Here is a 15,111-nt window from a genome sequence, read left to right on the forward strand (position 1 = left end):
TACCAAAATCATAAATCATGGTGGAATCAAAACACCTCGAGTAACGAAAGTAAGCCATCCTGTAGAAGTTTAAGAACATGGGGGAAAACAAGAACCCTGTCTGCCCACAACAGCCAAGAAAAGACTCCAAAAAAGGCAGCAAGAGAGAACAAGCCTCAAGAATTTTGCTTCATATGCTAATGGAGTTGTTAACATCCCCACTTTCTTTATTTACAACAACTTGGACTAAAGCCTCCGGTCTAACTGGTTGGTCAACCACACCTTTATTCTATTCAACCCCCAAATCTGACACACCCCTAAAAGTCTCCAACCGGCACATTGCTCATTTCCCCATCAAATTATCATCACACTAATGAAAGACTTGACTATAAAATAAGACCAAGTCATTGCCCCCCTAAATTTCAACAATAATCTTTTGGTACATGGTGTGGGTTCATTATGTCCAAGTTGTGCTGATGAGTGATGCGGCACATGCCCAAGTACGCATGCCCTGGACATTATCATTTCATTTATATATCCCTTCAGATAATGTGGGAAGTTGGGAAAGAGTGACACACACTGCCTTCTCCGTCCAGTGATAAACGCGCTAGGGTTGAGTCACGTGATACTTGACTTTATATTAAAGGGACCACTGCCCCTAATTAAAAGGCACCCCCCTCCTCCTCCTCTTAGTCCTCCCACTTACCAACTTTGAAAAAGCGTTTTAGTTAATCTACTATTGGCGGGGGTGGAGCTCCGTCACCGCCGTACACGTGTCTTGGCCTTGTATCCAACGGTGGTCCCGGGAGCACTGTGGATTTTTAAAACTTTGATGTGAACGCCCAACGAACCACATAATGTTAATTGTTACGTTATGAGTAGAGAATGGAATCTAAGCTTCTGAATATTTGGTATGGGCGTGAGGTGCATGGATGATCATGGACTTCCTCCTTCCACCGTTGGATCAGCCTGACATCTTCACTGAAATGCCGTTGGATTAATCAATCACTGGATTAAGTTATCTGGGTTGATGCGGTGTTCGTCAAAAAGGGCTCGGATTTGGAATCTGATGAATTTTTGTGGGATCAAGGGTTGGAGGTCCATAGCATGTGATGCACCTCAGCTCTAGTGTATAACAAGCCGTTTGAAATTTGAGGCGCCAAAATAATTTGCTGAGTTGTTGGTGGCCACCCCAGAGATTTAACGGTTCCGAGGACCCTGCATGTGCTGTTAAGTCTGTTATTATTTGACAGGAAATTCAAGAATTTTTAGTGGAAATCTAAACGATCTTCCAATAAATGAAAAACAAAATTGAAAAAATTATGCTAAAATTTTAATTGAGAATCGGAGTGAATAAATTGGATTAAAATAAATGAATTTAATAGGCGGAAGGTGATGTCATAGAATTGAGAAACCCGCCTGGCAACAGCAGGCCAAAGCATTTGTTTCTTGAGAGGAAAAAAAGGTAAAATAAAACAAATGTAAAAGAAATAAAAAGAAAAAGATAAAGGAGGAATGAGTGATATTGGCAAAAAGAAAGGGATTGAGATTTGAAAAAATCTGGAATGAATGAGGATTGAAGATAATACTGTACGTTACTTTTGTAAATTGCTTTTTGAAAACATTTTTTAAGAGCGTTAAATGAGAAGAGGTGAGGAGTGTGGAGTGAGGAGTGAGGTGGATGGGATGGGTGGTGAGTGGTGAATGGTGAATGGTGAATGGTGAACGGTGATGGTGGGGTTGGTGGTAGGGTCGGGTTATCACCACGAGGAAATCTCCTCCAGCTTTCCCGCTTCTTCTTGAATCTCTGTATCTCACTCTCACACTCCCATAGAGAGATAGAGAGGGGGGAGAAAATGACTGAAAATGAGAGAAAAGTGGGGGAAAGCAGAGAGGCGATGTAAGATAATGTGGAAGAGTTCTTGCAGCTGCTGCTCTCGAGATGGACACCCCTGAGAGGAACCAGATCGCGGCTCCCATTTCTAAATTCGAGGTCGTTTTTCCTCTTCTGGGTTGCTCTCCATTCTCAACAACACGTCCTTTGTTTCACAAGTTCCGAATCAGTGGCTTCTGATTTCAGAATTCAATTTTTTGGGAGGGATTTGTTTCATTTTTTTTTGTTTTATTATTATTATTTTTGGTTTGTTCGGGTGAATTCTGGTTCTGACTTTGTAATTTGATGTGGGTCTTGGCATCTTTGTGTTGTGGTGGTCTCAAGTTTGTATCTTTTTTCAATAGTTCTAATTCAGTGAGTCTTGGTTGGTTTGCTGAATTGGCTTAATTTGGGCTAAATCAGACTTGATTTTGTAACTTGACGTTGTTGAGTTCTTGTGATTTCGGTAATTTTAAGCTGACCCATTATGAGGATGAGGATTTTGACTGCTCTCCTCGTGGTTCATTCAATCTATTTGTGTTTGATCTTTATTCCGGTTTCTCTTCTTCAATAGGGGGTTTCTCGTTTGGATCTGGGGAAAATACTGAGAATTAATTAAGAATTCCTTTTTCAAGTTAACTTTCCTTATTTTTCTTTTCACTCTCAATTCTTTTCAAGATCCAAACAGGGCGTTGAAAATTTTTATGGAGAGAATTGATGGTATTTTTGTTTTTGTATTTTTGTATTTTTTTTTTTTTGTTTCAAAATTTTGGATGACAAGCTCATCACATAGTAAATCATTGTTTATTTTATGGATCTCCAATTTAGGTTTCAAATCTTCATCTTAAATGTTCATCACTGACCTGCAACCTTTTTGATTTTGAGTTTCAAGCTTCTTCTTTTTTTTTTTCCTTAAAAGTTTTTGTTTAGATTGTTTATGCCTTGCACATACAGCTTTTAGAACTATTTTTCCAATTTTCAAATTGGAATTTACTGTAGATTGCTGTTTTTTGTTTTTTGCTTTATGATTCATCACCATCAATTGCTTCCTCTATTTTTCATTTGCCAGTGATAAATCCAAGTGTGGATTTCAAATCACACTCTACGCTAGAATTTGACGTTATCTCAAAATAGAAGTTGTCTTTTGCAGAATTCAAGAAATTTATAATCTTTGAAAATTCATCTTTTTGGTTTTATTGGTTTAGCATCCTAAGTGCCTAATGATGCAAAGATTTGACATTTTTATTTTTTTATTTTTTTATTTTTATTTAATGGAGGAGGGAATTCATCCTTACTTTGTTTTAGATTCATTATTCATGAATCCTGATTTTGTCGACAATTACCCGTTCTTCCTTGTCCTTCTGGTAACTAAGTTGGATAATAAGTTTTGCTAAGCTATGGTCTATACTCAAGAACATCTCATTGTTTATTTTTGTACTTGAATTGATTTACATTTAGTGGTAAGACCAAGTCTTTTGTCCATCTACTGTTCTTTTTGCTTTATGTTTTCCTTTCTCTTTGATACTGTATGAATGATTTATTTGTGTTTTCTTTACATGCAGGACTCTCCTGTCTTTAACTTCATCAACAGTCTTTCTCCTATTAAGCCTGTCAAGTCCGCACACATTGCTCAGACGTTTAACTCACTCAGTTTTGTATCCCTTCCGTCCATTTTCACTTCACCCCATGTCAGTTCCCACAAGGAATCTAGGTTCTTGAGAAGGTGGATATATATTCTTCTTGATTTTTTCCTGCAAAATATAAAATGAGTATCTGCACTTGTGCTTGATTTACTCATTTCAGTATGTTTCTTTTCAGGCATAATTTCTCAGACCCGTCAAAGCCCGAGTTTTCTTCTGTAAATGGAAATAAAGTCAGTACCAATGAAGAGGTTATGGATGCCGATCAGTTGTGTGGGAACTCTGGTAAGCCACTGGAAGATTTTGATCCAAGGAGTTCCATTGGAAAAGCCTCTTTTGAGCCAAACAATGGACACTCTGAGCTTGCAATTGAGCTGCCACAGACCTTAAAATATGGCTGTGGTAGTCCTGACTGTGACCCAACACCTTGTGGGGGTACCGAGGTAGAGTTGGCAAGCAAATCAGGATCACTTGCTCCATTTTCTGAGGAGGCCTCTGAAACAGGTAGATTCAACAGTCAATTGCATTTAAAAGGAATGTGTCAGATTGAGCAAAAAAAGGAAGAGGCAGGCTGTGACTGGGAGAGTTTGATTTCAGACGCTGCAGACCTTTTAATTTTTGATTCACCTGATGACACGAGGGCTTTTAAGGGTCTAATTCAGAAATCATTAGATCCTGGGACAAGTGTTTGTGCTTCTCTTGGATCGCAGTTTTCACAGGATGATGTTAGTGATTTGCAGAAAAAGCAATTTGTTGGTTCAGATGATTCTGGTGAACACGAAACAGATGACCCTTCCACTCAACCTGAAGAAGCCAGCAAGCTGAATGGAATGGACCAGAAACAAGAGAACCTTGCTAATACTTCTTTCAAGGACTGCATGGGTAGCAATGCAAGTGGGGAAATGGATAATGAGGGTGGAACAAGCATTCCAGTCCCTTCTAAGGTAAAGCAGCAGCTAGATTGTACTAGTCATTTTTCCCAAAATAAGTTCCATGCATGTTAAAGTTGATGAGTTGAAACCATAGAATAGTTTTGTATTGGCATAAAAGACTAATTTTCATCTCATTTTTTGTTTTCATTTAAAAAATGAGTTCATGAATCATGCATGTTTACATTCAGTATAATGTGTACCTGTAAATAATAAATGTGGACTTCATGATTAAAGCAAATAAAGTCATGATTTATTGCATCGATAACAATCACCATCAACAATGGTAAACTTTATGACTCTACCCAGATATCAGTTTTCTTACATTATAGCTTGCACTAACTTAATTGACATATGTGGTGTTCGTGACTTTAATTGAATATGCAGTTTTCTATAATTTGAATTGCCTGGGTGAGGAAAAGCCCACTGGCCAGTCTCACGTTAGGGTGTTCTGGTAACATTGGTGTGCACTTTTCTTTTTTCTCTAGCAAACATACTTGTCAAAAATACGTCATTACAACTTGCATTTTATGTTTATATCCCTTCTGGTGATACATGTATGAAAGGAGTTGTTCTTAGTTCTTACAAATGAGGACTCCATATAACCTTTTTTTTTTTTTTTTGATAGGTAGAACTCCATAGAACCTTAAAGAGGGGGTTTTTACCAATCACCCATATTTTTATATATTACTTGTGATTTTGCATATGGAAGATACTAAAATTCACCTAACAGCAATATAATGGAGAATAATGAAATGTAGTGACAAATTACAATGTCCTTCACTGAGTATGCTTCATGCTTGGTCACTGAACTGGGATGATTATGTTTTATGGTTATGTTGCTGTAAATGAACCCACCTCATCAACTGATATTCTGTATTGAGTCAAGCCCATCAATCCATCTGGACTGTAGCCCATCTTATCAGTTCATTAGCTCAATAATCACAACACTTGAGCAGGGCAAGTGGGTTTCCATGTTATAAAAACAGAAAAATATCAACAAGCCATTTGAACCTAGGAGGTGTTGATGAACATCTGTGGCCTTATTTATGTTAAATTTGAAGATGAGAGAACATCTACATCCTTAGTTTATGCTAAATATGAAATTGAGATCCACAAATAAGGGATTGGGTTAACTGATCAAACCCCTCTACCATCTGCAACAAGGTCATTTTTCAGTTCCATTGTTGATTAAGACATTTCCTTTGCTCATAGTTATTGGGAAATAACTGCTTCTATTTTATGTATAAAAATAAATAAATCAATTTAGCTTTTCTGGTGACACCTGTAATTAACATGATTTTTCACCCACTGATGAGAAGCAGCTACCATAAACATGCAGGTGCTATATTTGTTAGATATTGCAAACAGGCTCATTAGAAACTGTGTGAAAGTATTGGCCATTTCTAGACTCACTTTTGTTTTCTATGAAAAAAAGGGTAAGTCTTATCAAAGAGTCTGCATATCGCTATTCCCCCATTCTTTTTATTTCCTTCTTCCTTGCTGGTTGATCTGTGATATTAATCTTTGAGAATCTTGTTTAGTTATTTGTTGAGGTTCTTTTCATTGTTCTTGTTTTCTTTCAACCATAAATACATGGAAGATATTTGGAATGGTCTAGTAATATATTAGTCCTTTTGCATGTTTTTATGTACAGACTCTTTCCAATTTGCATCGTGGTATGAGAAGACGCTGTCTAGTTTTTGAGATGGCAGGAGTTCGTAGAAAAAACATGGATGATGGTTCAAATTGTAGTTCTTCCATGTTATCACAATCTGATGGAACATTTGTGCCTAATGACAAGCAACTAGTACCTCTTAAACCTGGGAATGATTCTTCACGACGCATTCTACCTGGAATAGGTTTGCACTTAAATGCTCTTGCTACAACTTCAAAGGACTACAACATTGTCAAGCATGAAACTTTAACTTCAGGAAGGCAGTTAATAAGTGTGCCAAGCTCCTCTGGCTCATATCTTTCTGCAATAGAAGGTCAAGAACCTGTAAATAAATCTTTGGCTTTAAACTCTTTAGACAGAGAGACAGACCCTGCTGAAAATGGATTTCAGGCTCTGGAAGATGCTTCTCAGGCATCTGCATATGCGATTAGTGAAGAGCTCAATCAGAGTAGCCCCAAAAAAAAGAGGCATGTGCAATTTACTCATCATTCTTATAGATTTAGTATTTTTTATATATCTCCTTTAGTAATGTATTCAGTTTTTTTTTATCTTTCAGGCGTAGGTTGGAACATGGTGGAGAAACTGAGGGCTGCAAGCGCTGTAACTGCAAGAAATCTAAATGCTTGAAGCTGTAAGTCCTTATATTTTGTTTCATTTTGAATTAAAACAAGGTAGTTCAAAGTCCAGACTTAATGTGCTTATGAATGGTTGGCTATATTTAAGTCTCGGTTTCTGTATTATTATGCTCCCAATTGATTAATTTTGTTTCTAGTTTTGTTGTCATGGTTTAGAATCTTGATCAATTCAGTGATGATGAATAGGATATTGAAGTGGCTCCTTGAGTTTATGGAACCTTTGTTAAAAACATCATTTTTGTGCTATGCTCTTAGACCTATCAGAAACACTTCTAATCATGCCATACTCTTCTGGTATGTACATACCTTTTCTCATATGGGCCCCTAAGGCTTAACTTGGTGGCAAGGGATTTAGAGGGTGAATGGGCAGGTTTGAGTTTTAATTTCAAGTAAAGAAAAAAAAAAAGTTGACTATAAACTACTGTCTTTTCTCATATATGGCCCCCACTAATGGTAGCATGATAAGATCTTTTACAGTTATTTGAGATAATGGAGCCTTGCTAATCATAGCAGATATACTTCTCTGCAACTTCATGTTCATCAGTGGTTTGATTTTGGTTAAACTTGGAAGAGTCCTGATCAAGCAATCAGATTTTGGTCCAACCGGGAATGTATGCACATAGACCCACAGTTTCCTGAACTTCATTCTGTGTCTGTGAATCATGCTTCCTCCATTTGCTGCTTCTAAAACTTGCAAGAAACCTTTTTGAAATTAGAGAAACTCTCATCTGGAAGTGACATTTCCATGTCAATTTCATGTTCTCAACACTTTCAGGCTTTCCTATGGTTGACATATTTATATCTCAGGGGTTCATCTCCAGAGTAACTACTGTTGTCCTGTTCATTGTATCTTTTAAGGTTGCATTCCTTTCTTACATGTGCTATACTCTCCCCTGGACCCACTTCCAAACAGGTAACTCTGAATACAAGTTCACATAAATCTGTGGACAGTAAAGGAGACCTTTGGACTCAATAAATGCTTCTTGAGACTAAACAGCTAATATAGGCAAATCCATAAATAAATTCTTGTTAATTGGCTGCTATATTAGTGTACACTAGAGAAATCTCCCTAGGGGGCTGCATCTACTGACCTCTCCAGGTAGGCTATGTGGAATCCATCTAAGGTCATGTAGCACCTTACATCTAAGATCATGGCATTGTTCATAGAAGTCCTTTTCTGGGTAGTCGAGTTCCAATTACAATATAACTTCCAGCTCCATCAATTCTATGTTATATTTAGTTGAGGTCAAATATACTATCCTTGTTATGCTTCTGAATCATTTCTTCTCTCCTATTACTTCAAGTGGAGTCAGTTATATTTCCATTGCCTGTTTTTTCTTTCTATTGCAGTTTATGGCTGTTTTCTGTTTTATTTTGTCTTTGAATCTTTGAGGGGGGCAAAGGAAAATGAGAAATTTATTTTATTTCCTTCTGTTTTATTCTTATGATTTGACCTTTTAAGCTTCTTCATGCAGTTACTGTGAATGCTTTGCTGCTGGTGTCTACTGTGTAGAGCCATGTTCATGCCAAGAATGCTTTAACAAACCTATTCATGAAGATACTGTTCTTGCAACTCGCAAACAGATCGAATCTCGGAATCCACTAGCATTTGCTCCCAAAGTGATTAGGAGCTCTGATTCTTTGCCGGAAGTTGGGGTTAGGACATAATTCTTGCCTTATGTTTATACAGAAAATCTGAACTGCTAGTTACCCTGTTAAGTGAGGTTTTCTCTTGCAGGATGAACCTAGCAAAACTCCAGCTTCAGCACGACACAAAAGAGGATGCAACTGCAAGAAATCAAGTTGCCTAAAGAAATATTGCGAATGCTATCAGGTTTTTCCCTTGGTTCACCCTATATTTTTTTTGATGTTCTATATCATCTGATTCAGAATTGGTGTCTTTCTTCTCAAAGGGTGGTGTTGGATGCTCCATTAACTGCCGGTGTGAAGGGTGTAAGAATGCATTTGGTAGAAAGGATGGTTAGTGTGCCTAAGCTTTCATGAAACTAAATGTTGTGCATCCTGTGTCATTGACGTTCTTCTAGTTTGAACTGTTTCTTTTGTCCTTGATTCTTCAGGTTCTGCTCTTATAGGAATGGAAGCAGAACTAGAAGAAGAAACAGAGACATTAGAGAAGGGTGTGGTGGACAAGAATTTGCAGAAATCAATTGTACAGAATGATGAGGAATATCTGGATTCTGCTCTTCCAGTGACACCATTGCGCACTTGCAGGTTTGATTCTCTCAAACAATTTTTGGCCAATGAAGTTGACAGTCATTATTATGATTTTCTAAAAGGACATTTTGCATGCCAGGCAACCATCTCAATTGTCATTTCCCTCAAAGACCAAACTACCACGATCGTCTTTTCTCACTATTGGGTCCTCATCTGGGTTGCATACTAGCCAAATATTTGGAAAGCCAAATTTTCCACAGCCTCAGTCCAAGTTTGAGAAGAAATTCCAAACCATCCCAGAAGATGAGATGCCTGAGATTCTTCGAGGCAATTGCTCTCCCACCAGTAGTAGCATCAAGACTGCTTCTCCCAACAGTAAGAGGGTGTCTCCTCCTCACTGTGATTTCGGATCGTCCCCTAGTCGAAGGAGTGGCCGGAAGTTGATACTGCAATCCATCCCATCATTTCCTTCTCTTACACCTCAGCATTAAATGTTGGTGTTTCCATGGAGTTGAGATGAAATTATTTACGATCTTATGCAAGTATGTTGTTTATCTTATGTCAGGTTGGAATTTTCTTCTGTACTCTAGCAATAAAGATTACATCTTGCTCTCATAATATCCAACTACCCCTCATAGAAGTCTCACTTTTAGCCCTTCTTGTTCTTATTTTGTGAGCCTTTTCATGGTCTTAGCATCTTGTTGGGCCTTCTTCAAACCGTCTTGAGTTGTTTGCCACTTGTGGTAGGCACCTCCTAAGCTGGATGCTTAAACAATTCAAGGGTATGCATAAAAGCTGATTGACCCGATCAAATCGAATCGAACTGATCAATTTTAACCATTTCGATTTTCTGAATGTAAAATTGATTTGGTCCATTGTTTTTTATTTAAAAAATTAATAATCAATCAAATCAAATCGAAACAAATGGATACACCCTTATCATATGTAATAATTATTGATTATATTATTAATTTGTTGTGTATCTTTGACCTTCAGTAGGACTCTTAAATTATGCCTACGTAGCTTGTCTTTTTGGTTTTGGCCCAAACTTATAAAAATAAAAAATAAAAACAATTTTTATTGTTAAATAGGACTTAAATTATTATTATTAAATTGAATGTTTCCTCTTTAAGTTTAATTGTCTACTAAATCAATCAAATTTTATTTTAATTCTTGAAAAACTAAGTCTTAATACCTAAATTTAAGGTCTGTTTAATAGATTCTAAGAAACATTTTTAATTTAAAAAGTATGTATTTGAAAATAAAAATTAGGTGTTTGATAAATTTTATGAAATATTTTTTAAAAAATTTTAAATTATTTATAGTGTTTCTTAAATAAACACTTGATAAGTAATCCTTGTAAAAACATTCTTTTTTTTTTTAAATGACAATCCCACACAATTTGAAAACAAAAAAAAAAAATAAAAGCATTTTTAATTAAAATATTCTAAAATTATGTTTGAAAGTGATTCTAAATAAAATATTTTAATATTTTTAATATTTGAATGATAAAAAATTTTAAATATTAGAAATAATAATAAGGATGTGATTTACACCCGGTGTGACAAGATCCTATTAGAAGCCCAACTCCCAATGGGCCAATTAAAAAATTAAATAATTACAAATCCATCGTTAAATTGACAAATAATAATAATAATAAATAAAATAATATACCTGGATTGATTGAAAAGAAAAATCTTCTTCAAACTAAAGGAAAAGTAGAAAAAAATAGAAGGTATTACATAAATTTAAAATTAATAAATTATTTTATATTTTATTTTATTTATTTAACTTGAAGATTAAATAATTTAAAATCATATAAATTTCTCATTAATTTTAATTTAATTTAAATTTATTTTATACTTTTTTTATAGTACATTCAAACATTAAAAAAAAATTATATTTTTAATTTTTTTTTTAAATTCTTAATAAACCTCCCAATGTCAACCCTAACCCATTGAATGATGATGTAAGCTCCAATTATGACTCCCAAGTTTAATTATAGGACCTAAGTGCTTACATCCTTACTATGATTGGCACAAATGATTCATTTTATCTGACGGAATTCTACTATTATTGTATATTTGAATTGAATAATTTATTAAGAGGTACCTTGACACGTGTTACATAATCTTTTCAAGAACTACTAATTTTTATCATTGACGCATGAAAATGTATATTTTAATTGAATCATTTATTTCAGATAGACGTGTGTTGTACAAGTTTCTCGAGAAAAACAAGTTGAATAATGAAGAAAATGATTCAAGTTGAACGTATATTATAGCATAAGGATTACGCGTGTTTGGTAAACCAATAACTTAATTTAACTTATTAAATAAATTAAATATATTTGATAAAATAATTTAATGATGTGATCCAAAGTAAAAAATAATTTTAAGTAATAAATAAAAATAATTAATTTATTTTCAAGTCCATATTTTCATTTTACTTTTTATCTTATTTACTCTAATTATTTTAACGATTTTTTTATAACTCTATGACCTCTATTGTTACTTGACTTTCTTTACTTTAATTATAATTTATGAGGATAATTATATTAATTTTAAGATCTAAAATAAATTTTAAATTAATTTTATCGAATAATTTTAATACTTAAAATAAGAATTAAGTATAAGTTTTAAGTCAATAACTTAAATATAATTTAACTTAAAGTCAACTTAAGTCATTAAATAATAAATATTAAGTTTTAGAAATATTTATTGGGTATTTGTAAACCAATTAATAACTTAAAGTAACTTAATAATTTAATTTAAGTCATTAAGTAAATTAAGTATGTTTGGTAAAATAATTAATGACATGATCTTAAAAAAAACAATTAACTTATTATTAAGTCATTTTTTTATCTTATTTATCCTATTTACCTTCTAATCTCTTTTCTATCCCACGTTAGTCAACCTCTTTTACCCTATGATTTATGAAGATAAATATGTTAATTTAATGATATAAAATAATTCTAAATTAATTTTATTAAATAACGTAATATTTAAAATAAGAATTAAGTAATATATTTAATTTAAAATCAATAAAAATTAAATAATAAATATAAATTTTATCAAACATCATTAAAATATTTCTTAATAATTTTTAAAATAAAATTATCAATTTAATTTAATACATTAATGTCTTGCATGTAGACATAATTAGTACTTGTAAGAAAGGTAAAGAAAAAAAGAAAAAAGAATGAGCATCGTTCACGAAATCCTAAAATCCATCTCATGATGATTCTGTTTATTAAAAATTAACTTAAGACATAAAAACTTTAGAAAAGTTAATCAGACCTTGATCATTTTGCTTTGAAACAAAGGCTGAAACCACAACATGTTTTTGGCAGGTTTCTGTGGCATTTCTGGTTTGATGATGGCAAAATTCTACCTACTGATGCTGCCACTAAGCTTCTCTCGTTTCTATTTTATTTATTTATTTTTTTCCTAAAGAATTGTGTCGTACACTACTCCACTCAATTAATTGCTAGTGCAGGTGTTTGTCTTTTTTTTTCTTCAATGACATCATGCCAATCTAGTGAAGCTCTTCGTTACCCTTTCCATTTCTTTAATGTGGAGGATGCCTGATTAGCAGTTAAAATGAGAGGAACCAGAGATAAAGCATATAACAACTAAGGATAGGATCTTGCAAGGCCCCTACCTCTTTTTTCATACTAGTCACTAGTAGCTAGGAATCTCTCCAGTACTTTCAGTTTCAGACACTAATAAAGTGAAGGGACAGAAAATGTAAAATATTCAACCTTTTCTATACTTGTATGGAATCTCTCCAAGCTAGACAAGTTCAAGTTCATGGGTGTGTTCCACTACTATAATTGTTGAGGAATCATGAGGTTCAAGGGAGCTGATGATGGATTCAAAGCGAAGACTGAAGAGAAGGGGCCATCTTGCAGACAACCCAATCCAGAGGTCAAGACTTTCCTGGCCCCCAGGGCCCCAGTCTGAATTAGGTGGGGCCTAGGAGGGTCCCTTTCTCCTTGTCTGTAATTCCATCTGCAGCAAGGGATGCCCCTTTGTCATTTATGTTTGGCCCGCCTTGCTTAGCACGTGAGAACCTTTTCAAAGTTGGCCCATTATTCTGCCCTTTTTTGCTACTCATGCATGGCTCTCTGAAAAAGAGAGATATCCATCTCCTACCCACCATCATCATTCCATGTATCTTCCACTTCTGCAATTGACTCAGAAAGTGGTTGCATGCATTGGACCACCCTTTAGTTGATTTTTGTAAAAGATCAAGAAGTTGGATTGTTGGACCATTCAGTTTTCACATTATTCAATATTTTCAAAAACAAATTTAGTATATCATAAATGACAACAAATTTAGAAGATGGCCCATTTTGAAGACAAGGATAAAAAAGAAAAAAAAAAAACAAAGGGTTTGGAGACATGTGAGGGGAAATTGGCTCATATGGGCACATGGATGGGCATGGAGAACATGACTTTTCAGTATGGGAGTTGAGTAAGGGGGAAAGGGTAGGGAGTGGCTCTCATTGTTTTCTCACTTGCATCCACAAAGAACCAGCAAAATTATACCACCATGCTCACAAACTTTCAGAATCTTTAGGGAAACATGGAGGGCATAGCTGGCTGCTCCACTAAAAAACGAAAATATGATTTGGCTTTTATCATTGTTTAGGGCCCCAATTGCTTTTCTTTTCACGTTTCAAAGGCAAGTTGTTAAATGGGGTTGGTGGGGTGGTGTGTGATTTATGAGAGGTAGATATGGAGTTCAATTCTGGACCAAGCTCCATTCTGATATCATATGGGTCTCATCCACTTTTTCACACTCAATTATATGAGAGAGAGTGTGTATGAAGGTGTTTTCACATCAAGTGTCGGTGTGTTTTCAAATGGTGGCAGGGCAGCTATGGTGGGGGGCAACCATCAGGGAAAATTAGGCTTTTAATGTGGGAATGGAAAAGGGTAAAAGGGGTTTGGCCTGCAGTGCACTCAAACAAACTGGGTTTGTCCTTAATTGTCAGTAATAATTAGGATTTGGATTAACTCTAATTTTGAACAACAAAGCAAAAGGTTAACAAAATAGTGAAAAATCAGAGCTTGTCAATAGCCCAATTAAAATTGAAATAAGATTAGGTTGGAGTTGGTTGGACAGCTGTAGGTTTGAATTTATAGAACAAGGTTGAATGATATGATAACTTGAGTTATAAATCAAAAGAATATGACCCAAATATATATATCTCATACATAGGATAGGGTATGTACCAAAATTAAAATTGTGACACCAATTTCAAAAGCTAGAAATGCCAAGTCTCAAAAGCAACTTCATTTTGTCAGTTTGTGCCACCAAAATGCTGTTGAGGAGATGAGACATCGTATAAAGTGACTCATCTCTTCTATATAGAAATGATTTTAATTTCTGTTGAGCTTGTTTTGTTATAGACTTATTGCTAAACATCACTTTACTTTTGAAGTAAAACAAAACTAAAAATCCACTCTCCCTTACATCAGGACCCTTAACCACTATGAAATGACCCTTTTTTTTTTAATATATTGGTGAGCAGTAAGCTCTTTCATTGCTGATTATCCTCATCTCTCTCTCTCTCTCTCTCTCTCTCTCTCTCCATCTTTCTCTTCCATTTTGATGTAAAACATGACTGACTTCACTTCCTGACAAACTAAAATCCTTTCCCCTCCTTTTTTTCTCAAAATTCTGAATTTGAAGAATTTGAATTAAGCTTCATGATCTGTGTACCTCAACTAACATCATTGAATTGCACTTTCCCTTGAACACAAGTCTACTCATGAAAAAGGCCACACCACCATAAAAGTCATGGTTGATTGTGATGTTAAGATAATTGTCAACAAAAGATACATCTACCAACTCCATAGACATAATATGTCTTTCTTTCCCCGTATTTGCAAGCATTGAGATCCACTCTTAATGGGTCTTCTTCCATAAAATACAACTTAGAGAAATTTTATGCTAATTATAAACATCATGTAATGTTTTATCAGAACAAAAAACCATGCACATATGCATTCAAATTTTTAAAATGGGTAAATATAATCTACAAAAAATGAATGGATTGTGGTATTTTAGATAACAATTTATCAACAATTGAGAAGGGTACGGGATAACAATAAGACGGGTTTGGGACAAATTATCCTATTTAAATTCTATCTTCCTCTTAAATAAAATTTGATCTAACCTAACCCGAGTT

The 15,111-nt window shown here is 34.7% G+C and overlaps 1 protein-coding gene across 2 annotated transcripts; it reads left to right on the top strand.

Moving 5' to 3' along the window:
• The first annotated feature begins 1,708 nt into the window (after window positions 1–1,708).
• Window positions 1,709–9,552, top strand: LOC117914951 (protein tesmin/TSO1-like CXC 2). 2 transcript variants are annotated; one of them, XM_034830479.1, is made up of 10 exons: window positions 1,709–1,972; window positions 3,415–3,575; window positions 3,671–4,436; window positions 6,079–6,566; window positions 6,656–6,730; window positions 8,210–8,390; window positions 8,473–8,568; window positions 8,648–8,714; window positions 8,828–8,966; window positions 9,049–9,552. In XM_034830479.1, the coding sequence occupies exons 1-10, from the start codon at window positions 1,922–1,924 to the stop codon at window positions 9,398–9,400; spliced, it is 2,376 nt and encodes a 791-aa protein (XP_034686370.1). In that variant the 5' UTR covers window positions 1,709–1,921; the 3' UTR covers window positions 9,401–9,552. The 2 variants fall into 2 exon arrangements, with proteins under 2 accessions (XP_034686370.1, XP_034686369.1); XM_034830478.1 differs by having other exon boundaries at window positions 1,710–1,972; window positions 8,813–8,966.
• Window positions 9,553–15,111: the final 5,559 nt, after the last annotated feature.

The sequence above is a fragment of the Vitis riparia genome, chromosome 5 (assembly GCF_004353265.1).
Source record: "Vitis riparia cultivar Riparia Gloire de Montpellier isolate 1030 chromosome 5, EGFV_Vit.rip_1.0, whole genome shotgun sequence".
Classification (NCBI taxonomy): Eukaryota; Viridiplantae; Streptophyta; class Magnoliopsida; order Vitales; family Vitaceae; genus Vitis; species Vitis riparia.